The following is a 26,335-nucleotide window of genomic DNA, read 5'->3' on the forward strand; positions in this document are numbered from 1 at the left end:
GGGTTCAAGATTAAAGGAACATTACACTAAAAACAATGTCGCGAAGTTGTAGACGCTGAGAACGCGAAAAGAAACATAAACCTTTTTTTCTCGTATCATACTGAGAAAAGTATGAACGTGACTCTATGATACGTTAGTATGTGTTACGAGGGCTCCATCTGGAAGTACAATTTACATTAGTTTTTTATTAGTTACATTTTTTTAAATCATCTAACACTAATTCAAAACTAAAGCTATTTTTGTGAATAGCATTTACAATTATTATGTCATAAATAAGACCGGTTGTTATACACGTCAATTAATTTAAGGTTTTTCAATAAATATTTCCCATCTATTCCCACAGGTTTAAACTTTTCTTTTTAGACGGGGATTTCTTGTTAAAACGTATTATACTATCGTTTGACCATTTAAGAGTCAGACACTAGGTCAATTGATGTAAAGTGCGTTTGTAAATTTATTGGATGTGAATGATATCTACACACGTGAAGTGATTTAAAATACGATGAACTAACCTATAAGCGGGTTTTGGCCCATGCATGTAATTTTGGCCCACTGATTTCAAATAAAAATGCATCCTAACCATTTTTATAGTCTTGAAATCGATTTAGTCTAGTTAAATACCAAATTTGGGAGGGACTTCAATATATCGTAAATATCTACGAAGCTGTCTCTTTTTCAACAAATCATGCTGTTAGCAGATGGTTCACTCATCTGTAAATATAAACAACCACTTTGTAAATAAATCGGAAGTAATGTTTTTCTTAAGCGTAGTGTGTTTTTAGGAATTATCAAAACCTTATTTGAATTTTTTGAATACGATAAGTAATTTTAATTTTGATGTAAAAGTAAGCCAAAAGAGAATCAAGGAAATGTGGTTTCAACTGAAACAAAATTTGTACCCATTCTGAAACAGACAGCTCAGAAACTTTCTAAACGAAAATTCGATAATCCAACAAAAAAGTAAATATTAAAATATCTAATCAAACATTTAATCTCACTTATTTAACAATGATAAAAGTAAATAGCAGTTTCTAAATTATTTTAAAGATTATTTAAACCATAAAACACAAAAATGCATTTTTCATGTGGGCCAAAACTGATACACAGGTGTGCCAAAAGAGCGATAAAAAGTATGTTCGGAAATTGATAATTTTCCAGAGAAAACATAAAATAAATTCAATAATTTGAATTTTATTGGATGGTTTGATAGCTACTCGACATTACCATACCAAGTTTATCGTTATATGATTGATACAATGAATTCATTGATTTCTTTTGAAGTGACCCTGCCCTAAGTGGACCAAAAGTAATAGTTTTATACTAAGTAATAGTATATACTATAGTTTTTCTCAAAAGTTATAGTAAAAACTTTACAAAAAGCACGACATTATGTAAGATGCAAATAAAGTATGCCAGCCGTAACAGTTTTAGAAACTATTCATAAAATTACAATTTGTACCAGGGTACATCGTTCATTTTAAAACCAAGTAAGACAAGTACATACGTTCCTAACGAAAAATACGCATCATTTCAAAAGAAATATGCTATACGTTTATACTTTAATATTTAACTAACACACAGCATCTTTATGAACGAATGAACTTAAAACACAATGATGTGCTTCGATCGATAATTTCATCACTTGATCAACCTTTGACGAATGCCACCAGAGCAACTGTCCACCGCAGGGAGCTTGCCGACGAACCAACAAAATACGAATCGAATCCTTATCTCGCATACCCATGAACCACAAAAATGCCCCAAGCTTTTTGACCGGTCGTGCGCGAAAGCAGTTAACAGGCGCGCCCTGATTAGCGTTGATATTCGATCCGACGCAAAACGCTAACGCGTGGCGCAAACACTGAAGGCGCATACAAAACGATATCTAATTGCAAAGTGAGAAATTCGCTAACAACTCCATCGCCGCAGCCACAAATTAGTACTATCCCGTGGAGAAGTGCCACTACTGGCGGTGTTGGTGGGTGGTAGAGACGGTGCGTGGTCGCGTTTGCCTTTTGTCAATTTTAAATTCGGCCCACCGAGTGGACAGCGTTGCCGGCACGGAACTGATTCACAATGGCGCCCCGGCAGTGACGGAGCTGCGGCCAGAATTTCCCACATCCATTTGTGACACAATTACCTCCACACACATACACACGCACATAGAGAGGGGCCAGATCGGATCGTGATGTGATAAAGGCAAAGGCGGAGGGATCTGGAGGTAATTGATTTGATGGCCGCAGTTTTGCGCACAAAATATGATGGCGTTTCGCTAATTAAATTGCCATTTGACACCTGCTCCATCAACACTAGTAGGGGAAGGGGGAGGGGAGGGAGGTAAGGGATCTTCAGCCCATCGTATTGGGCACGAGTGGGCGTCAATTTGCGGCGGATGTGAAGTGAAGGATCCGTTCCGCAGCCGAAGATATTTCACTCGTTTGCGCTAATAAACAGTAATTATTTCCCGGTTCATAAATGGTCCACCCTGATGATCGCATTACGAAAATTCTCTATGGCGTAGCTTCCCGAATTGGGAAACGAAAGCAGTTAAGCAAAGTGTTATAACATTCAGAAACGCTTGTTTTTGGCCTCCATGACTCACGTTGAAGCAACAAACATCTCTATTTCGCCAATCACCCAATCCATTGGAAAGACTTTTCGATTGTGGCGCGACGCAACGTATCACGGCTTGGGCGCGTTGGTCGCGCGAATAAAAGGTCGCCGAACGTTTGTTCATTCATGTTTTGCCCGGAATATACCGCTAAAAACTTGATTCATGCGGCATCGCGCTGGTACCGCGCTAGTAACCGTCTTAAAGTTTCCGGATTCACGGGCAAGGATACGCAAGCATCGGGTCAGCGACCAGCGGTGGATCGTATAACGGCTGTATCCACCTGGATGCGCGCGGTGTATTGGATTTAAATTCTCCCCGTGTGCTGTTCCGTATGGCAACATCAAAGACATTTTTTCGTAATATATTACTGCCATGTTTGACATCCGTATCTGAGCTCAACGATTGATAGCGCACGCTGAATGTGACTGGAAACACTCACTGCCAAACAAAAAATCCCTATGAAACCCGCTTATCACGCAGCAGACAGCTGTTTGATCATTACGTTAACATCACAACGAGAATGAGCAATGCAAAATGATGAACAAAGTATAAATGGAGTGATTGTTCGTAGGATAAAAGTACACCCGGGGTGGATTTCTACAAGCACAAAAGCTCAACCCAGGGATGGACAAATGTTTCACTATTTGCAGGAAAAATTATCGTCTTGTACTATACAAACCTCACTGAATGAATGCGTTGAATGAAACCACCAAGAAGGGCGTCATTTTAAAAATCAATAAAATTATTTGGAGAAAAATCTAGCCCTGATAAACGACTTAAAGAACGTAAGGAAATTTATACATTAACTTTAAATTTCAACAGCATTTTTCCACTTTCAAACGATGCATTCCAACTTTGCATACTTGTTTCTTAGATCCGCAGAAAGTTTTTTGCATTAATCATTTTTTTAAACAACTCTCAAATCATCAAATTTTCTAGAAAAAATGTTTATTTTTTTCAAATTTACACAAACACAAATTTACTGGATTTTAAAATGATATCAATTATTCTAATCACCGCCAGTTGAATGTTCATCGCCTCTTTTATAATAAAATGGTTTAATCCCATCTAATTTTTTAATATTTTTTTTTTAATTGAAACCTTTCTGTGTCCCAGATTTGCAGAACAAGTCTTTGTATAGTACTTATCATATTAACTTACCTAAAATTTGTACGTTTTTGGTAAGACAATATTATAAGTACTATACAAAGACTTGTTCTGCAAAACTAACTAATAAGCTGTAACCAACGAAAGTTCATAAATACAATTGAAAAAAAATGGAAAACTAATTCTACTGGAAAATTTAAACCTATTTTGCGAAGTCATAACTGTGGATCCATCTAGGTTTTGATTCTTTTTTTTCTAATTCCAAACCTTCTGTACCACGGTTTTGTAGAACAAGTTTGTGTATAATACTAATTATATTAATTTACCTGAAACGTACGAAAAAATACATTTCAACCAATGGGAACTCATAAATACAATTAAAAATTATTGGAAACTAATTCTCGTGGGAAACTAAAACCTGTTTTGCGAAGGAATAGCTGTGAATGAAATACGTGGTACTAAATATGTATACGCCAAAATACGGCAATTTCAAATGTGATTCGCCGTAGTAAAATCTCTTTAAATCTCTTCGCCAGCAGAACAATTCTTTATTGTTTAAAGCTGAATAAAACAAATTTTGTGTGCGATATCGAAACCCTTTTTGTAAGCTTTTCTGCGCCATAATGTGTAAATATGGCAACAAAGAAAAAATATGTTGAAGGAAATCGGTTTATTGCATTTTAGAGCAAAACGAGTAGGATCATTGGTTAGACTGCCCATGACAATATAAAAAATACATTTTATATGAAACAATAATCCACCAATGATTCAAATGAAAGCATTTTTCGATTGATCAAAGTACTGAGAGATCTTCAGGGGCCGGTGTGTGGTTTTCGTCTGTAAAAATTCTTAGTTGCCCATCTTACCTGGAGGATGGACGCAGTTTAGTACTTGAACTATATCTTTGAAAACCTATTTTTCGACTTTTCTATCTTCCGAAAAGAAAATTATTACTTTTACCTCACCAAATTAAACATACAGTGACCGGCAGGAAAAAGTGCCCACTTCGAATTTTGTTGATTTTCGCTCAATATTTTTTTCTCAATCCAACTAGATATACTGCAAGTATTTTTCGTTTATTGATTTACATATTTCATATAAGATCCACTAATGAGTAGGCGAAAACATACATATTTTGATTTTGAGAAAAAAATAATAAAAAAAAGTATCTAAAAAAACAGTGACAAGAAAAAGTGCCCACTTTGAAATTTCGAGTTTTGCATAAAGTTTTGCATTGAGGGCTAACCAATTTATTGCGTTTTCATATTTTTTAGGTTTGTTAGCACTATTTCTGACATTTATACACGTATGATCACGTGTTTAATTCATGTTTGGTTGTAAATATACAATTTGTTTATGTTAGGTTTAGGTATCTCATTAATTTGACTGTTACAAGAAATTAAATAGCATAAAATATGTTTTATGGCACTTATCTACATTAAAGTAACTTATTCAAAGCACGAAATCCACAACGCAGCGGTAGGAAAATTCATAGTTACATTTTAAACGCACCGATCGGTGGAGGATCGCCCTCGTAGAGGAGACAAGCGCAAAACAGATGCGCGCATGGACGCTAAGATCATTCGTGAGGTCAAGAAAAATTCAAAAGTAACTGTCAGGGAAATCTTGGAAATACTTCAGCCATCAGTTTTTTAAAGAATTATCCGTCGCCGGCTTGTTGCATACGAGTTAAAGAGCAGATTTGATAGGAGGCGCCCTTATATCAGCAAGGCCAATAAGGCCAAGCGTCTTAAGCTCGCTGAGGAACATGCTGCTGAGCCTCTAGAGTACTGGAAAACGGTTCTGTGGTCTAACGAATCAAAATTTGAACTTTTTAATCGAAGATGGCATGAACGTATACAGTGCAGATCGAAGGAGGCAATGCTGCAGGTTCGCCACATCCAGGGCACAGTATGCCATGAAGGAGGCAACATTGTGGTCTGGGGTTGTTCAGTGGAGTGAGGAGCCTTGGGAACATTAACGGTGTTAAGACTGCAGATTACAACATAAACATAAACATACTGCAACAAAATCTGGAGATTTCACTGATCCTGACGGGCTTTGAAGAGAAGTTAGTTCTCCCGGCGGGGGCAAGTTCGACGCAGCCCGGCGGGGCCAAGTTCGACATACTGCCAAGAAGACGAAGTCTTTCTTCCCGTCTTGTCGGACAAAACTGTTGAAATGGCCTCCTCAGAGCCCGGAGATTAAGAATTTGTGGGCAATTCTCGATGCCAGGGTGGACAAAACTGATATATCGAATAAAAACGACAATTTTGAAGCTCTAATGCACGCTTCAAAAGAATAAAATCCCCAAAAACTAAAAATACTAGTACAAAGTATGCCAAATCGCCATCAGCAGGTTCTAAAAGCTAAAAGAGAACACATAAAATATCAAAATACATTTATTATTTCTTATTTTTATGGATTTTTAATGAATAACTGAAGTGGGCACTTTTTCTTGTCACTGTTTTTTTAGATACTTTGTTTTATTATTTTTTTCTCAAAATCAAAATATGTTTGTTTTCGCTTACTTATTAGTGGATCTTATATGAAATATGTAAATCAATATACGAAAAATACTTGCAGTATATTTAGTTGAATTGAGAAAAAAATATTGAGCGAAAATCAACAAAATTCGAAGTGGGCACTTTTTCCTGCCGGTCACTGTATGTTAAGCAATAAACTTACAATATTTTCTTTTTAAGTAAGACGTGTCGAAAAACTCGCACAACTCAATTGCAAAAAAATTATAATAAGCCGTAAGACTCTATTGTAAAAAATCATATTAAGCCGACAAATATTCAAAACCTAATTACAAAAAATAATATTAAGCCGTGCTAAATACCTGTCGAATCTATAGTTCGAGGAAAGCTAGTAACTCTGATAAAACGCCTGTAGCGGCCCGCTACACGCCAATAGCCATATCATTTTCCAAAGTTAGCAACGAAACGTTTAATTAATGGAATTGTTGAGATAGATTCAAAAACAATATCCATTTCCGATGCCTGAATGGAAAAGTAGATTTAAAACGGAAAACTGACATCGTTTTTAGGTCGAAAACACTCGATTATAATTATTATTAAAGCTGGTAATTCAAATAGTGAAGCTAAAATGTAATGGCTGTACATTTGCATAAATTAGTTAAACATTTTGTAGATTTTAGTAATTCTCTACAATATATCTCCCACAACACAGAACCATCCGGCAACAGTTCCTGTGCGAATGCTTCACTCCAAACACCGAAACCGAACGACAGACAAGGCTGAATCCCGAGCCGAGCATACATTCAACATTCACTGCCTCGTGTGTGTGTGTGCGTATGGGGGTGAAATGTTTGCCGTGACTAACAATCCGTTCCATTTGCATACGGAGGCGCCGTACGGTTCTCTCGTGCGAATCAACACACGGCCGCCATGCACCGGCGCATCCATCCACGAATATGATATTCTAACGGCTTTCGACATCGGCAGCCGGAGCAAAACCGCAGATTAGCATGCGGCCCCCCCACCTGCCAGCCGCGGCGCCCGATTCAATCCTTCCCAATATACCTACCCTACCTGAGTCGAGTGCAGTTTCCGTTGCGCAGGATGCGGCATCCTCTTCCCCGGGCATTCGCTGCTCCAGTTTCCAGAGTGTTTTATTTATTCTTCTAATTATGATAAATTGCCGCATTAAGGCATTCGCTTTCCATTCGCTCCTCACACCGCACCGCATCGCACCGCCCCCGGGGGTGAGGGAAAATCATTAGCCAATCTGTTGTGGAAATGGAAAAACAAAACAAAACCAAGTCAAACATTTCCGACGCTTACAGGCAGTAGAGAGCATCCATCCCCTTTTCAGTGCCATCGGAAAATAACCCAGGTTGTGAATTCTAATCGATACGATGGTTCGTTCGATGGATCAACCGTTTAACCGTTGAAGATTTGAATAGTGCTTGAATAAAACGTCCGACCACTTCGCATGGAAACGCGGCGAACCGGTATCTATTTGTAGGCGCAACCCTTGAGTACCTCACCTCGCGAATCGCTTTGCCCATAACCTTTAAAAAACTGGAGAAGAAAAAATTAGTCCATGTGTAATTACGGTCCACTTATTTCAAATTGGTGTTTACAGTTGAGGAGAAATGTTTTTCAAGTGTTCCCGACCCTGCAATCAACGGCCATCAGTAACAGAAACGGGGGTTTTCTCCACCTGAATTACGAAAACTGCTTTCCACCGACCAGCACGATCCGCAATACTAACTCCTTTCCACAACTCAAGGACGTAGGTTTTCTAGTGAATAAAACTTTCGCAATCGTTTTCCTCCGGGGAAGAAAACAATTTCATACGTCAGCATCCGAAAGGGGGCCAAGGATTCTATTACCAGCACCTGTCATCGGCCAATCGATCGGTTTGTGTGGGCAAAATTAAAATTCATGACCCATCTGGCCGACCGCTTTTGCCGACGTTAGGAAGAAATGTTAGTTTGGTGGTCCGGCTTTTCCTTACCGATTTTTGTCGGTTTTCGGTAGGCCGTGTTTACCGAGGGTTGATGCTGAATTAGCATCACAGAAAAACGTGGCGCCACGTGGAGATAGGTTAATCCCGATGCGAGATCCCGCTGACTGACCTTCAGCCGCAAAAGATTGATTTGGAAGATTGGTAGAGGTGAATGGATAGATTAATGGAATGGACGAAGAAAAAGACTGAGGTAGGGACATTCGAAGGAAATTGTTCGGTCCAGCTCATCCCCGGATCGAAACAAGCGGCCTTGGCAGGGTCAAATATGAAAAAGGTCCTTTTCTCGGTTGATCCAAACGCTTACCTAACCCACCCGGTTTATTGTGCTAATGTTGACTTACGACTTTCTTCGGCCATTCTTCTCCTCTGCCCTGGACAGCGTCTTGCTCCGTTTACTCCACCTCGCATGTATACAAATGTCCGTCGATGAAGGTGTACTGGCGCTGGTGAGTATACAAAAACATAGACAAATTTACTGATTACCCGCTCCCGAATAAATAAGGCCTCGAAAAAACATTATGGTTTACGGATTGAAACAGCGTGAACCCTCCTTGCCGTAAAAACCTTTCACTGCTCGGGGCACAGACACTGACCACCGTCGAATGGAAGTCAAAGAAACGGTGCGAAAATTAAACCACCCTTAGAACGAAGGAAGCCAAATCGCGGACGGACCGCATTGCGAAAACCGGCTACCCGGTGTTTTCCGGGTAACGACCCATCGTCCCGATGTCCAAAAAGCAATCCACATCTTCCATCACCTTGGAGCAGCATTTTGTGTCAGCGTGTAGCGTCGGTGTGTATGCTCTGCTAGTGACCTGAACATCCCATTTCAAGATCCCTTCCATCTTCGTTCTTTTGCTTTCGACGCTGTTTACACAGGATTTCCATCTTCAAGCCGGTGCGTCGGAGGATGATTATGTTTGTCGATAGACCTCTCTTCATGCAGAGACAGGGGGCGCACCTACTCGCGTCGACGGACCGATGAATTATGCGGCTCGAGCTGACGGGAAGGGCGGAACATCATCGACCGGTTGGACAAAAGTTTTTCCCTCGAGTGATCCAATTATCGGTTTTCCGGAAGTTCGTAGACTTTTGCGCATCCTTCTTCTGCCCGTTCTGGTGGAGCCGATTCGCCATTGGCCGTACCGGGGGAGCCACAAAATCAATGGTTCGAGTTTGCCGGGGCGGGATGCCGGTTTGTTTTCAACGCTCCAATTGTGGCGTTATCCCATCCCTTCGGGAGTTAGCATAACTCCAAGGCCAAGGGCCGTTACACCGGTTCGTCGAAGCGATTGATGAACAACAGCGATAGACGGCCAGAGGCTTGTTGTATCGTTTTACCATAGCATGTAGTGATGAAAATAACAACACTTTTTAGAGATTTGAACCAGGTTGAACAATCATCGCGATGAGTTGAATCTTTTAGTTTCTGTTATACAATTTAGAACGTGTAAAATGAGTTATTAGACTTTAAATCCTTTACAGGGATTCGACTCCGAAACTTGTGAATTATTGAGTAAAAGAATCGCTAGTTGCAACAGCGATTCGAATCAGAAGGAGGAGTTCTTCACACCTCGATTAAATATCCTCCCTTCTACTACCAAAAAATAGTAAACCGACGTTTATACTCTCAGATTGTAACCAAACGGAAGATTTATCTGTTCCTTATGTTATCAAAAGAAAGGGGAATCATTATCCATGCGTCGTTTCAAATTGTGGCACAAAATGGCCCAGATAATGGAATAGGCTGACTCCGGTAACATATGTATAATAAGAGCTACCGATCATGACTTAACTATTTGAAAATTTGTAACTCCATCATCATGAAAATCATCTTACAATACTTTCCTCTGACTCGTTTATTTATTCTTCGAATTCAAATCTCTACTTGGGATTCGAATCTCTTCTTGGGATTGGAATTGCTGTGGCAACTAGAAACTCGTTTACTCACTCATTCGCTCTTTTGAGAATCGAATCCCTGTTAAGGATTCAAATAAAAAAGGAACTACAAAAACTGTTCGTGTTCATTAAAATCCATCAATTCAATCTGCTCTCATTCACTCACTCTTACTCACTACGCACATCACTGATAAAAGGGGATAGAAAAGTCTAACAAAGGTGCTCGGTATGATTAAGGACCGCTTTTCATCATTTTAAGCTAAACGAGCACGTATTTCTAAAGATTTAATGGTAAAAAAAGTTTTTTTGTTAGACAAACTTGCTTCGGGCTCCTGAAAATCCACAGTTTAAATATAGATTATGAGGTGAGAAATGCTATAAGAAATAATCAAGTCAATTACAACAAGTGATTCGAGCACGGCACACGGGGGGAAAACGAGTAAAAGAAGACTCGCATTAACGGCGCACGAACAAGCAAATTGGAAACTTTCTCTTCGCGCGGACAACTCAATCTAATTCCGCCGAAGGGTGTGCCCTCGAGCAATCATCTCTAGCCTACGGTAGCGCCACAATTTCAATTAACTATCGCTTCTAAACATTATCACGCAATCATCGGCTGCATCGGTAAGCGAGGCCACATGTGCTGAACACTCCAGAGTAAAAAAAAACCGACCATAAAGGCTGGGTAAAAACAATACACAGTTTAAATTACACGTTACCGGATATCCGACCCGGTTTTGCTTTAACTCTAATTTTGGCACGGAACCCTATCATCATACAGGCAGCAACTCACCGGTAAGGATGGGGACGGGAAAGAATATACGGCGAACCAGTAGCAGGGATTGTGAATGGAGGGGAGGGTGAAATATGCGGTAGAAAAACGGATACGCAAGCATTACAAAAACTACATCCTTTAAATATCCCTACAGCACGCGAATCGTGAAGTCTCCGGCGGAAAACAGGCGTTTCCCGGGGAAGAAGCTTGGCTCAAAACAACAACCTTCAAAATATAAACATACACACTGTCGGTGGGTGGCAAAAGATTTCCGATTTTCACAGTTTCCACGGTTTCTTCTCCCCTACAAACATCCCCAATATTTTTCTCGTGTCCTTTTACGCTTCATTCTTTTTTTTATTTCTCTTTTGTTCTTACCCACACCAGTTTTTCTTTCACAACCTACTACAGGAAGACGCATATACTTTCGCTTCTAGAACATTTTATTCCTGCACTTTTCCATTTTTGTTGTTGCTGTGCTCGTTAGTCATTTGTTTGTTTGTTTTTTCTTTATCAACAATGGGCGGCGCTTTGCCCAGTTGATTTCAAAATAGCTTCCGCTTCGTTTCGCTCTCTGTTACCATTTTCTTTTACAGCTCTGAATTTTGCCATCGTCTTTTTGCCCTTTTGTTTTTCCTAGACCAGCCCCACATAAAGCATGCTCCATGAAAACGTTCCGATTTTTTCATTCCCGCTTTGTTATCCCTCTCGGATCAGTGGGATGCAACTGTTTATTTTCCTTACATTCCTGATGTACGAGTTACACTTCCTTTCCTGCTTCGAATGGCGGTAAACACCATGCACTTCGACCGCATTAAAAAAAAACACAAATATATTAGACAGCAAAAAGACTGCTACCATTTTTGACAACTATCCACTTTGGAGGCTTCTGTTTCCTTTGAATGAATGTTGGATGGTTTCTACATCTAAAATTACCTTACTGTCTACAGTATTTGCTTACTTTCTATTGCTTACCCTTTCTCCGCTCCCCATCTATACACTGTTCCCTTTGGGTTGTGGGAACTAGCGAGAGGGCAGGGGAAAACTATTGCGGTCATAAACGAACATTATCTTTCTGACTACTAACTTACACACGTGTCCGTTCGTAACGCTACAAATGCTGCCTTGTTTACCGTCCAAAACAATGGACTCGGATCGACCGAGCCATGGCTGGCGGTATCCATCCATTCACGAACGAGCCCGAATTACAAAAGTAGAGTGTGTTTGTGTGTGCGTGTCTTATTAAATTTTAAATTTAGATAAGTATATAGATATAGTTAGGAAATAGTCTCGGATTAAAAAACGACGGCTTCGAACGGTTCTAAAGAACCTCTTCCCTTCTCCTTTTCAAATCTAAAATAAAAAATTTTCAATCCTTTTCATTCGAGGCTTCTAACATACTAACTGCTGGATATATACACTATTCCTGGGTAATGCTGCCAAATTCCCCCAATCACAGGGGTCTGAGCGTCCCAATGGAGATGGGTGGATTTTTGTTCTTGCGGGTCGGTTGCACCGACATTGGCGCCACCAACGCCTTTGATGAGGACGGCGAGGATTCACCCGAAGCGCCAGCTTCTTCACCAACCTCCTGGGTGAAAGGACACACATGAAAAATGAATTAGTTTTCAGAAAAAAAGAAATCAATGAATATAACTGCAAACATAACGGGAAAAATAAAGGAAAAGGGAACAGAAGCTACACAATGGGACACTACGATAACTACGAAAAATCAATACTACTGGTGCATGCGGGAGGTGTTTCGATTCGATTCAGTGTTTGTGCAACATTACATTTAAGTTCGTACAGCTTGCCAATTTCATCTGCGCCAGCTGGGAAGCGGGCGTAAGCGACTGCGTGCTGCCGAACTGGGATGTCATCATCGTGGAAACGGCACGCTTCAGCTTCGATGGCGTTTTATTGAACGAAAAGGCACGGCCAACCTGCAGCGACGGAAGGAAGCGAAGCGAAGCGAAAAACAATGGAAACATCGGATTAAAATCACATCAATTATCACGTTCCCGAGCGCCGTTCTCCCCTGCCGCCTTACCCTTATCCGTGTTTTGGACGCAAATTTGAACGCTTTCGAGAGCGTACCGACGTTGACATCGCTCACATCGATATCGACCTCCTCCGAGGTGCTGTTGATGAGGAAGTGTCCCGTATCCGTCCGGCAGGCGTTCTCCGCCATCTGCTTCGAGAGGCTCTTGAGGTAGATCAGCTTGTCCTGCTCCTCGTCGGCCATGTTGAACGAATACTGGCGGTCCTTCGCGTTCTGCGACAGCTCGCGGCAGATCAGTATGAACGCCCGCGGACTGTCGACGATGTTCACCACCAGCCGGATGGTGCTGAGCGGCATCAGTTTGACGTGTTTGTACGGTTTGGTGGTGGCGCAGGACGAGCGCGTCAGGTTGAGGCTGTTGGTGTTCGGCGATTTCACGCTGTTGAACACCCGCGTACGTTTCTTGCAGACCTCGAGCGTGTCACTGAACAGAAACAGCACCAACGGATCCCCCCGACCGCTGAGGCTATCGGACAGCTCGGTCACTTCGCACCGGGACACGAAGCTTCGATGCGACGAGACAAGGTGTGGCTAAAAGTGAAGGGAAGGAAGAGGGGGTAATAACATTCAATCCAGCAATTCAGCATACATTTGTCACGAGAGAAAATTATCAAAAATTAAAATCATTCCCCCCATCACTTACCGGACAGTTGTCAATATCGTTGAATATATCGAACATGGCCATCTGTCCTTCCGTTTTACGCTTGTCCTCGTTGATGTACGTCATCACCTCCTTGATTGCTTTCAACGCTTCATCCAATTTTTTGCTATCCGGATTGGTCTTTGCGGTGTGTTTCAAAATATCTGGAAATAATCAAAACGTATGCGCCTATTCAATCGTCTGTTTTGAAAATAATTTCCCCATAGTTCCGACTTACCATTCAATAGCAAACTTATACTAGGCAACCGCTGCACCGGGCGGATCATCAATTCCTGCAGCGTCTGTCGGCCACACTCCGGCTTCGCCTGGTTGATCTTTAGGAATGCATGAAACCGTGGATTTGCTGCATCGCACTGTAGTAGTGTTTCCTTCATTTGTTCGAAGAAATTCACATACGGTGGATAAGCCTTTAATAGATCGTCCCGATGATCAAGCACGATCTGTCCGATCAGTACGTCCTCTGACCAACGGCCGTGAATCTCCTTCAACCGATCGAGCATGCGCTTGTGGACGTCGTGGATCGGCAGGAAGTTCCCGAACACGGACCTCAACTCCGATTTGTTCAGCAGTGCATTTTCACCTTCGACCATTTCTTCGAGGGGCTCCTTGAAAAGCTGTGTGAAGAAAGCAGGAACGGATCTTACATCTAACCTCAAGCAAATTCATCCGAATTTAGCGATGTGCAAACTGACCCAGCGAGCGTGAGTGAGTGAGTGAGTTCATTCTTCTTAATGAGCGATTCAATTCAAGATGATTTATTTTGTTTCATTTGGTATTTAACTGACTCAACTCTATGTTGGGTCGCTCAGAATGTTTTCAGCTATGAGCTAAATCATTCTGAGTGAATTAAAGAATTGATTCTCTATTCCAACTCACTCATTCCGAATTGGCTCACTTTACTGAATCGTTCTTCTCAGTGTTAGAGTTGCGTCTTATGCATCTTTCAACGAGATTAATTTATACGATTCAGTTTTGAAAGAATCCCTTGCCAAAAATCATGAATCTTTTTGGATTCAATGGCAGTTGATGAATTACCAAACAAAAATCTTGAACTAAACTTTAACATCCTTTTAACAACTCAATAAACTTCAAATCTTAAAATATACAGATGCTGAACCGCAATGATCCTTAGGTGATTCATGAGTCTTGAAGAAACACAGGGTATTATCAAATCATTAATTTAAATAAGTAAAATTCATTGAATTGTTGAAAGATGCGTACAGCTCTATAAATCTAATTCTGGCATGCACAACTCCAATCGAAATCCTTTTCCTCCTTCTTACCTTCACGATCGTGTCCAAAATGCCAACGTAGTTGGATTCGGTGTGAAAGAAATCCATAAAGTGATTCTGGCGCATGGTAAGCGTTTTCGTCGGCTGATCGTTCGAGGCTTCCGACGCTTCGGTAATGATGTTTTTCTTGCTAGACTCATGCTTGTCCGGGCTCGTCGTGCAGTCGAGAAAGCTACCGGAAACCGACAGCAGTCCAGCATCGGACACGGACGATCTTCGCTTGCCCACACCGAGTGGCGTTCCTTCACCGGCCGGTGTACGCTGGGAGAGGCGCTTGCGTTTGCGCTTGTTAAAGCTTACGGGCAGCGAATCCCGCCGATCTACCACCGGTGTTTGTGCGATGCTGTTAAGATACTGAATCACACGAAACAATGTGCAATGCAAAAACAATCAAATTTTAAAATTTAAGCAATAATTTTATGATTCATCGACAGAGACGTTTGAAACTTACATCCGCAAACAGATAGTCAACCTCGTTCGCGTACCCTGACTGGATCGTGTACCAGAACCAGTCCGCCTTCACGATGTGCGTGTTTTTGTTCTTCGTTTCAGGCTTCGTTTGCACGACATGTTCATATACCACCTACACACCGATTATAGAGAAATTATAATATTAAAAACGATGTACACTGAAGGGATAGTAGAGTAAACAAAATGTGCAGTATCGAAAATAAAGTAAACAAAGTTTAAAATTGGAAACAAGGAAGATTAGTTGATAGCCAGACAAGCACGGAAGTCTATTTGTTAGAATATTAGTGATAACAGTGTTTAATTTAGGTATGACAGTACTAAGTGAATTGTTAAGCCTTTTTAAGTGGAATGCGATAGAATTACGATTTGTTGTGGTTATGAAACGCTATGTGAGAGATTAAGATGAAATCAATTCGTGTCCTATATTAAAGTTAAACCCCCAATGCTGGTCGATGGAAAATCAAAAACTCAATCATCCTTTCCTAAAGGTTGTAGTGCCACCCATCGGGATGAATGAAACATTAATCAAATGTATGAATAAATGACGAACGATCTTCAAATGTTCGAGAAGGCAAAAGGATGTTAAAAATGCACCCCCGCAGCACCATTTCGGCAAACACGCTCCCGCGTGTTGCTCTGTCTAGTGTCATTAATTTTACCGTAGGTATGTTTTCGACTGAATGGACAAAACCCCAGCATGAGTGGTTTCGAATCAATCGCTCGTTAACAGACATTCCCCGTTCAACGTTATCTTTTCCGCGGCTTGCTGTATGCAGCGGGGTATGTAGCACTTCAGCACTGCCAGAGGTACGAAAACGAAATCAGTTGAAAGCACAACATTTCAGTAGCAAAAAGCATAGATGAGCATGAATTAAAAATCAAAAGGCATACATTGCAAACAACGCGGTGGGCCACGGACCACACGTCTCTCAAATAAAAACACATACGAGGTGTTAAAATAAACCAGCAAGGTGTCGAGCGATCGAGAAAGCCTTCATCGCTCTTCATCGGGGGAAGCACATGTTTTTTGCCAAAAATTTGGAAATCAAAAAGCAATGAACTCCAACAGGTAGGTGTGACGATAACGATCGAGTTTATGCACCGTTCAACGCCTTTTTCCCGTCAGTTTTATTTACGAGTCCCATCTCTGTTTTTATTGTTCGGGAAATGAAGAAAAAAAAATGCATTAACACCACCACAGTGGTTGTAGTGCCAAGTTGAAACATATAAGGTCCAAACCCAACGCCACCGACGTGGCACATACAGTGGGGAAATGAAAACCCCTTCAATGCATTAAAATAAAAATAAAACATCAGCACAAATCTCACACGATTATAAATACTGTCATGGGTCCGTTTCCTGTCCAATAAAAATGAATTTCATACGTACAAATCAAACCATCCAACCTATACATCAACCCCCGGTTAGCCCCCTGCGTACGTCCCCGCCAGCAATCGCTCGCAACAAGTGAAATGCATAATTTCGTCGAGCAAGACTTTTGCGGAAAACATAATTGATGTTCTATTTTTTTCGACAATTATTCCGATTTTTCCTTGTTCATAGCCATGAGAGGTTTTTTTGTTTTCTTTTCTCTTACTGAACGAATTAATACGACACAGCCATGAAGGGAGCAGTTGTGGATTCGTTTGGGTTGGGAAAAATTTGCAATCGTTAAAATGGTGCATTTTTCAGTGAAAATCTGCTAAAAATGAATGCCAGCAGCAGACGTGGGAGCGTGTGTGTGCGGATGGAAGAGCGTTGGTATTTAATGCGTACGCGTGAAAAAGGCTCTTCCGGAACACACAAATCATATTTCGTTTCCGCCTTTACACACTTTGCGATGCAAGCTTATTGTGTTGGCGCTTTTCTGATGCTGCTTCACTTTTTTGTGCTCTAGCGGTGCGTGCATCAACGGAAATTGTACGGCTCGCGAATCGTGAAAACTGTCGCGATCGGTTGTTGATGATGTGGACGAGCGAGAAGGAGGAGGGGAAACACTATTGGGAAGCGGGGAAGGTGATGTGGGACCCTCCCGAACCTTGCGCTCCATGAATGGGAAATAGTGAGGCAATATTAATGCTACGATGAACGACGATCGAGAGCTGCACAACGGTTCGGAAATTATTTTTGTTTTTTTTTTTTGAGCGAGCGAGTTTGCCTGTCAAAAGATCAACTTTTTCATTAGAGAAAAAAATGGAAAAAAATCGACATAAATATATTTTCCAACAAAGCGAATGAAACGAAAACATTCTCTGATTTCTCTTTTCGCTGTACACGCCATATTTTACTATCGACTGCGAGCCACTTTCCTCTTCTTCTATCTATGATTCTATCTATGAAATTGGCCTTAAAAAAATTACTTTTTTTAGTCCAAAAAGGAGCCGAAAAAGTTGTCAAACAAATGTCTAGCACCGATGATTTTTACTTTTGATTTCATTCATTAGTCAAAAAAAAACCCGCATGTTCATCGCTTCATACAACAGATTGACCAAATGGAAACGAAAATAAATAAATCTCGATTTCCAATCCGAACGATGATTTTAAAAATAGGAACAAATAATTAGAGCCCAGCAGGAAAGCTTCTGATGGCTGTTAACAATTATAAATCAAAATGTCGAGCAGAAATGTTTTCGATGATCCGGTTTGTAGAGAAATATAAAGTCGAAACAATCCATCAAATCGATAGGTAAGCAGGTTAACGAACGCAATAAAAAAGGATGTATCGAGGCACAAGAATATGAAACCCAAATGTACAAACATGAGAAAATTATATAACATGCAACACAGCATTGACACACAAATCCATGTATGCGAATGTTTGATGGAAGTTAGTTTGAAAAACAGTGCAAGTGGAGATGGTGATTTCGTTACATATTTTGTAACAACAGATTAAACACCAAACGAAATAAACAAAAATCGGAGTTTCAATCGTTATCAAAACCACAAAACAAAATCACATCTTAAAACCAAAACCAGAACATGAAAGCCTTCGATGGTTAGGAACGATAATTTCGCTTCAACAAGGGATTGCCAAGCTTAATTTACAGCCGCATATAGCCGAGGTTGATACAGAAAACAAAAAAGGAAAAGAAGCACACGCAAGATGTACTAAAAACAGCTAGAGGTCAAGGAAAATTAAGTATAGATCGGAACAGGATGCCTTCCGCAGGGAAAGAAAAAACGAAAACGACCATTAAAAAAAACTCCCTTCGAGCATCCCATCATTACACCAGCGAAACGCAAGGATAATCCAGATTAAGTGATTGCCAGCGGCCACATACCAACCCACACTCCCGGGTGGCTTCAGTTAGTGTGCTGGGCTGGCTGGCTGACTGGCTAGTGATGGCTCGTAAGGCCAGTAATCGCCTTGTTCAAAACAAGAGACGGATAACGGTCGCCGTTGTGAATGCGTGGTGTAGAGTACGCTCAAACCGAACCCCGGGGCGAATCTCCACTACAGGATAAACCCAGCAAGATCACAGGATGGGTGAAAACAGTCGAGAAAGAGAGAGAGAGAGCCTTCTACCATTTACAACCTCTTAATTGGATTCGTTTCAGCGTTGCAAAAGAGCAATTAGTGGGCTGACCACTTCTTCTTTCAATTAATTCGATTTGCTCCAAAACGAATTCTCTAACCCTCTGTGGTCTGCCTTTCGGGTACTTCGTCGCTATTGTAAAGCTGCGGGGGGTGCGTGATGGAACAAGTAGCTTTAAAATATTCGAAACAATTTTGCTTTTCACGTCTTCCTTTAAATTCATTGAAATACTTAAAACAAACTCTCATCATAACATAACTAACCACAACAAATCGAAAAATCTACCGAATGCATGAAACACCTATCCATCTTAGTGGATGCTTTGGTTCATCGAGAATAATCTACAACGGTCGGATGGGCTAAGAACCACAAAACCAACCAACAACACTACCCCTAAGCCCTGCCATATTTGAACAGTATTGTCTTAGTGTCTTTGATTCCATTCCAGAGTTGGCAGAAGAAGGCTTTTGAGCTTCAATAGGATTAGGATGAGGAAGGGAAAGGTTGATGTGTGTTGCTATAAATACCGGCATCATTTCTGCGTCTTCACATATCGTTGTTGAAGCAGCAACTACCGCGCCGCCGTGATTCATATCGTCTAGCATACTTTCATCCGGTACCGTTTGGTTCATCGTGGATTCGGACGGCAGTCCTCCACCAATCGTTGCAATGGAATGACGTTGCGGTACTGCACCGGGTTCACTCGCCGCAACAGGGCCCACTTTGGACAGAGCGTAAATTCCGGTCAGTTTGCCACGACTGCGGGTGACCATCTTCGAGGACGAGCCTCCCGTTCCACCGAAGCCCGTCACCGGTGCGACGGGAGTTTTAAAGTCCACCTCAGTGCGATCCACCGTTTTCGGTTGCTCCGGTGTGTGCATTCCAGCATTTGGAACCTTGTCCTGGGTCGACTTGAAGTTGCACACCTTCTTCAGACTGTCCAGGTTCGCCGAGGTGATGAGACCCTTACTTTTGATCGACTTCGGTGTGTCCTTTTTACTCGTCTTGGTGATCTTGTCCCGAATGCTGCGAAGCTTCTCCTTCACCGGTTTCTTGATCGACTCGTTGAACGTGGTTTCGAGCAGCGTGATCGAGGTGGTGGACGCATTCGGATCGACCGAACTGCGGCGTGACCGTAGCATGCTTTTGATCGGTGTTTTGATCGCCGCGAAGCTCATGCTCCGCCGTATGCCACGCGTGATCGACCCGGTACGGGTGAGCTTGGGCTTTTTCGCAGAACCAGCCCCGTACGCCACGTTCGAGGCAATCGAAATATCAACCGACAGCAAGGACGGATCGTCGAAGCTATCCTCGACACGTTTGCGCTTGTACGCTTCCCGGCTCGCGATGACGTAATCGTCCACATCGTCATCCTCGTCCTCGTCCTCGTCGGCGTTCTCATCAATCTTCCTGAACGATTCGTCCACCCCGTGCTCGGGTGCGCAACTTTTCAGAATCGGTGAAATATTGTTCGGATTGAGGAACTCGTTAGCTTCCCCCGAGGTCAGTACTACACCATCGTGCTTCGGTGCCGGTGTCGGAGTCGCAACATCACCAACCGCACCGGATGGACGTTTCGACAGCTTATCCGCCGCGGCCGTTGTTGACATGTCCGCTTCACACTCCGGTTCCTCGTCGATGAACTGCATCGAGGGAGAGGCCACCATCGGGCGGGGTGGTCTGCGTTGGTCCCGATGAGTGTTGCCATTTTCGCCAATACATGCGTCACTTTGTGCAACATTGTCCCCCACCGCCATTCGCACATCCGCCGTGGACTCATTTTCCTCCTCTGGTAGTGCAGGAAGAACGTCGTTGTTTCCGGCGCAAGCATCCAGCTCCATCGTGACTTCCTGCCGGCTATTGTCCAGCTGTCCGTCGGCTTGATTGTGCCTTTCCGCTGCCTTTCCGTGCCGTTCATGGTGGTCGAACAGTTCGGCTCCATTTCCTTCACGTCCCGGTGCACTTACAGCAACACCGGCAGCAGCAGGTGAAGATGACGGTGATTTTTTTGGCGAAATGCCTTCCACGGGCATCGTCGAAGGGTCATTGAAATGGGCCCCCATAACCTGAAAGAATGAGTCGATTTTTGATGGCATTCTGGAGTGTTCCCTTCTGGTTAATTCGTCTGCATATGGTCCGATCCTTTCCTTCTGAGAGACAGAGAAAGAGAGAGAACGAATACTCGCACCACACCCCGCGAGCTGCGTGCTCCTTTCCGCTGCGACCCGCTCATCCAGTGGCGCCCGTATCTTTGCGATGCCTGATTTATGATCAATTATTTAACCATTTCCGCTGATGGACACACCACAAATCATCACCCAGCATTCGACCGACCGGCGAGAGCGGGGGTGTGGGACCGCAATTTCCACACATCGACCACAAGCCCCGCGGGAAACGCCGATAGGTAGGAAGTAGAGTATCCAATTGAGGTCCCTTCACGGGCGCATATCCTCCATCATCATTGGCCCACCACCAACACCAGCAGCACACCGGTAGCAATTAATCAATTAAAGCTGTTCAAAATCTCCCGAAATGCACCACCACGATCGTGGGGGGAGGTCGTGGAGGGCAGCGGTGATGTGCAAATAAACTTTGGCCACGAGGTGGGATATACACCCCCAAGCGCTACTTCATACATACGCAAAGCCGCAAAAGTAGCGGGCCAAAGCCACGCGTGCCTGCTTACGAAAAGGATACAACACCGTGGTCAGGATAGTCCCTGCCGCAATGGAGGGTGAGTAAAGAGATGAGGGGGGGCTAGCCGCACGAAAAGTGCCACCGAACGAACGAATTGCACTGTTTTGCAACGCGGGCCAGCGCAACAGCGAATGCGAACTGCGCGCAAAGAGCGTCCATTAATTATCCTTTGAATAAATTGTAAGCGGCGGTTCCCATATATCAAACCCTGCTGCTGTTGGGGAAGGGTGGGGGGTGGGGGCTACTGAAATGGTCATAAATTTTCCCAACCATTGGCCGCGCACGCGGCAAGAAACCATGAAAATCAATCGCCACTCCTGACGCCACCGGGGACGGCGGGCGGGGGAAAAGTTCCAGCCAGCGGGTGGATAAATCCGAGTATCGTCGAGCATCACCATACAGTCATGTAAAGCCCGGGGAAGCGAATGTGTGTAGTGGCAGGCGTACGGTGGAGTTCGACAGTGCGATTACACACACTGGCCGCGATCGGCTTAGCGATAGTTGGACAGCTGTAATTGAAATCCAGTACGGATCCGGTGAAACGCCGGGACGGAAGGATACGCGGAACACTAACGTTCAATTAAACCGCGAACAGTTTCAAGTGGAGTCACCATTCATCGAACGGCAGAGCAGATCCGGAGGGACAGGGGTTGGATGGGATATAGGACAAGGGATTGAAGTAATGATAATGTCATAAGCTCCTATTACACACTCGATTAAAAAGGCATTAGTGAAAGCGCTCCCATCCAGATCATCAGCACCAGCATGCGCTTTCCTCTTCTCGTTCCGGATCTACGCACTCGGAAGCATTACAGTATCCTCAATGGGATAAGCACTCTGAAACTTTGTTGTTACCACCATCATGCTACCTGTGTGCGGGTGAATTCTCTAAATGATTCATTGCCATAGCGTGGCCATCCACCAACAAGGAGATTGATTTTTCATTACAACTCCTCCACTGGTGGAAGTAATATGTGTTACGGTGACGTTGCAGGCTGGTGGGGCGTATGGGAGTGCGAAGTTAATGTGTACAAAGGGATTGAGCATGATGTTTAACCGTTACTTTATGTATGCATGAAAGGATTAATTCAGTTTTTCATTTTGAAACTAGCAAACATTGAATGACTATTGTACGGTTTTCTATAGTCCGATTTATATAGACGGTAAACTGGACGCTTTTTTATGGGTAAAATGGTAAATTTTGTCTCGATCCGACAGGAAACAGGACATGTCGGGCTGCCCAAGGCTCAAACAGCCAATGCTCACTCAAAAACCAACTCCTTTCGATTAATGATCAACAATATGCGAACATTCGTGCAGCTCCATTTCGTCGTCCATCCATAATTACCAGTGCCGGAAACCCAGGCTCAAACGTATGTATTAATTTTAATTACATTTTACACCACATACAACGAGGAAAACACAAGCAATCAGCGCGTATGCGAGAGGAGAGATGGGAACGATTACGGTAAATAACAAGGCGTGAGAGAGAAAAATGGGAAAAACATCAATTAAACAACACAGTAACAACGAAATCACGCACAAACAATAAAAGGGGAATAAAAAAGCATCTACACTTTGTGTCTTTTCTCTCTCACGTCTCGTCCCCTTGTGCCTTAGTAGATGTCCCATTAACCGGTAGGTGAAAAAGTAAAACAGCAAAACAGTGCTAGGTGAATTTATAGCCGAGCAACAGCCAACAGGAGTTGTGTGCCCCGTTGCGTTGCGGGAAGCGTGGTGTCGGTGGCACTTACCACGTGCGAGCACTCCGGATCCTCCAGGTCGGTCGGTATGCCACCGTTCTTCTTGAGCAGGTTGATCATGTCCTGCTGCTCCTCCTCCGGGAAGCCGAAAAAGCACACCTTCTGGCCATCGAAGGCCTTCACCCGGTGGAGTGCGGTGAACGTGTCGGACGTGGCGGTAAAGCTCACTTCGTTACGGTGCTTCCATGCTTCCAGCACCCAGTTCGGTCGGATGATAGCCAACCGGAAAGTCATGGCATACCTGGTACGGATTAGAAAAGAGAAAGGTAAAAAAAAGAGTAAGATAATCATGTTTATGGAGTACGTTTTATCATTTTGCGCTTGCCCAACGCAGGCAGCACGGAAATCACAACACTTACCGATACTTCTCACCACCGCTCGAATTGCAGATGAGATGGGTAACCTTGGTGTTCATTTCTTTCCGAATCGAGCCGCCCATCGAATGAATCAGGTGCACCAGATGTGTCTGTAACGAACGAGAAGGATAAATCAACTTCAGCTGCTTGCCACAAAATGTGATTTCTAACCCGGCACAAAGAGCCACTTGAAAAAAATATTTACAACTTCCATTCGATCGGAGACTTGGTTGCCGAAGTAACCAAGTAAGGCGGTCAAAAACTCAGACCAGTAAGCAGGAGGAAAGAGTAGACCCGAAAAACTTGCAAAGCACCGACAAGATTTGGCTTCTACTAATAAGCATAATTTGGCCATATATATTTCATACCCGATGGCATCATTCGGAAGTACAAGCAGAGTAAAGTGTCCCCCCGTACCATGCGGTATAAGAGCTCTTGTACAACTATTGCACAAACCTTCGAAGCAAATCCCTGCCATTGGGACATCACATCAATGGATGGTGCCACACAGCTAGCTTCCTAGACGACAACTGGACCGAATTCGAGTGTGGCTTATCAACCATTCATGGTACCTGGCCCCAGGTTTCCACGCACGGTTGCGCTGCCCTCTACAAGACTACTCGAGCGACATTTCAACTCCCTCGTCATTAACATCTCGAGCTAACAACGTTACGAATTCAGCACAGGTACAAATATCCGTGTTTCCCCCTCCGGTTTGCCTCCACCCAACTGCAAAATCCAGCATAAAAGTAGTTCCAACAGGAGTACCACCCGGGATCGAAGAGAAAAGCACCACACCTTTGCGTAGAAGGTAATGTGTGACCGGGTGGAGGTGTAAATGAATTCCAGTGTCGCTCCCACCAGCAACGACACCAGTCGGTGCCGGATGGTAAATAACGAAAGCATGTAAATGTGGTAAATATTGAAATAAATTAATCGTCTCCTCTCTACCCACGTCGTAGAGCTCTGCAGGGAAGCAATTAGTCCATGTCCGATTGCGCGAAATTATTTTTTATTTTTATGCCGCAAAATGTTATCAAAAATGTAGAACATAAACTCCGGTCCATCATAGAATATACAGAGTCGTGACGATTTTTTGTTGTAAATTTATACAATTTATGCCTCATCTTTGCGTACCAGTATTCACCAAAATTTGTCATTGTGTTAAGTAGCAAAAGCAAATAACCTAATACAGCGTTTTACACCTCACCTAGCAACCGGGGCAGTGTATGTAGAACATCAAGAATGATAGCCTACTGCAGAGTAATTGATGTAGAATAGCAAAACCCACAAGTGGCAACATAAACCAGTAAGTAGAATATCCATCACTTTCTAGGATCTACCAGAATGAAAGTTGTCGCGTGGATGTTCGAAGTAGGCACGACCAGTCGAGGGGTGCTGGTAAAAGTAGGGGAAAATCGCTTTTCGGTCAAAAACATGCTTTTGCGAGGATTGTTGTGATTCGCGCTCGTTTTCTGATGCGAAAAAGCGATCATAGCCTACCTTATCCTGGACCTTTCAACTGGTCTTCTCTACTTCGAACATCCATGAGACAACTTTCATTCTGGTAGATCCTAGAAAGTGATGGATATTCTACTTACCGGTTTGTGTTGCCACTTATGAGTTTTGCTATTCTACATCAAATACTCTGCAGTAGGCTATCATTCTTGATGTTCTACATACACTGTCCCGGTTGCTAGGTGAGGTGTAAAACGCTGTAAGAGATTACTAGACGCAACGATGCCGAACTAAGATAGCTATTGTTTGGCCACCGGTAGCTTATTTTGAACAGGGTTTTGAAACGTGACGGGTAAATGAATGAACAATTTGCACCGTTTTTAATTAAGATGGCTGTCCTAAATAGAGACAAATGACCGAGGAGATCAAAGCCTCTGAAATTTAAAAAAATGGCTGTCCTAAAAAGTATACAACACCCTTTACTTAGTAAAACAGTAGAAAAACCTCATTAAGCCAATGTTACATTAAGCAGGATATCGCTAAGCTTCGGTTATGAATCGATAACTTTGATCGGGTATCTTTAAACTTGACTAGAAAATTGTCAGATTGAAGGCGGGTTTGTTGTAATTTTAATTTGTAATCTACATCTATAAAAATCAAAACAAACTGATTTTCAATCTTAAAATTCGCTAGGGAGGTTCAAATACACCCTACCGGAAAATGCCCTGATGGATTTAACGCTGCCCTAACTACGTGTTACAATTCTTTTTCGAAGTTTAACGGTACACTCAACTTGTTTAAGCTTGCCCCATCCACTGAAAAATGATGATTTTTCCAAAAAAATTACCAATAATTCCCTTAACGTTTGCATTAAAAAAATTTATCCACAAATGGAAAACGCGTACAACTTTCACTTGAAAGCAAAATAAAGAGTAGCATTTGTTTGAAATTCAGAACAAGTTTGACAACTTTATCATTTAAATTGATTCCGTCGTGGTCAAAACAATAAAACAACTACGTTTGATTATATGTTTAAACTTCCAGCTTTATCGCGGTCCACGTGACCAAAGATTATTTAAAGCCAGACGGCGACAAATGATAAAAACCCGGGTACTTTATGTTCCTTTTGAAGCATGTTACAGCA

The 26,335-nt window shown here is 42.6% G+C and overlaps 1 protein-coding gene across 3 annotated transcripts in view; it reads right to left on the reverse strand.

Moving 5' to 3' along the window:
* Window positions 1-11,158: 11,158 nt before the first annotated feature.
* The window catches only part of LOC131266831 (protein ECT2), a 73,458-nt gene continuing 58,281 nt past the window's right edge, over window positions 11,159-26,335 (reverse strand). Inside the window, exons 6-15 of one of the 3 annotated variants that reach the window (XM_058269489.1) lie at window positions 23,737-23,843; window positions 23,369-23,618; window positions 19,445-20,983; window positions 15,362-15,493; window positions 14,902-15,264; window positions 13,836-14,232; window positions 13,601-13,761; window positions 12,946-13,488; window positions 12,689-12,838; window positions 11,159-12,486 (exon numbers count right to left, since the gene is read on the reverse strand). In XM_058269489.1, the coding sequence (XP_058125472.1) occupies window positions 12,349-12,486; window positions 12,689-12,838; window positions 12,946-13,488; window positions 13,601-13,761; window positions 13,836-14,232; window positions 14,902-15,264; window positions 15,362-15,493; window positions 19,445-20,983; window positions 23,369-23,618; window positions 23,737-23,843 (3,780 nt within the window). In that variant the 3' untranslated portion in view covers window positions 11,159-12,348. The remainder of the gene's footprint in view (window positions 12,487-12,688; window positions 12,839-12,945; window positions 13,489-13,600; window positions 13,762-13,835; window positions 14,233-14,901; window positions 15,265-15,361; window positions 15,494-19,444; window positions 20,984-23,368; window positions 23,619-23,736; window positions 23,844-26,335) is intronic. The other 2 variants (XM_058269488.1, XM_058269490.1) reach the window with 2 other exon arrangements.

Source organism: Anopheles coustani, chromosome 2 (genome assembly GCF_943734705.1).
Source record: "Anopheles coustani chromosome 2, idAnoCousDA_361_x.2, whole genome shotgun sequence".
Classification (NCBI taxonomy): domain Eukaryota; kingdom Metazoa; phylum Arthropoda; class Insecta; order Diptera; family Culicidae; genus Anopheles; species Anopheles coustani.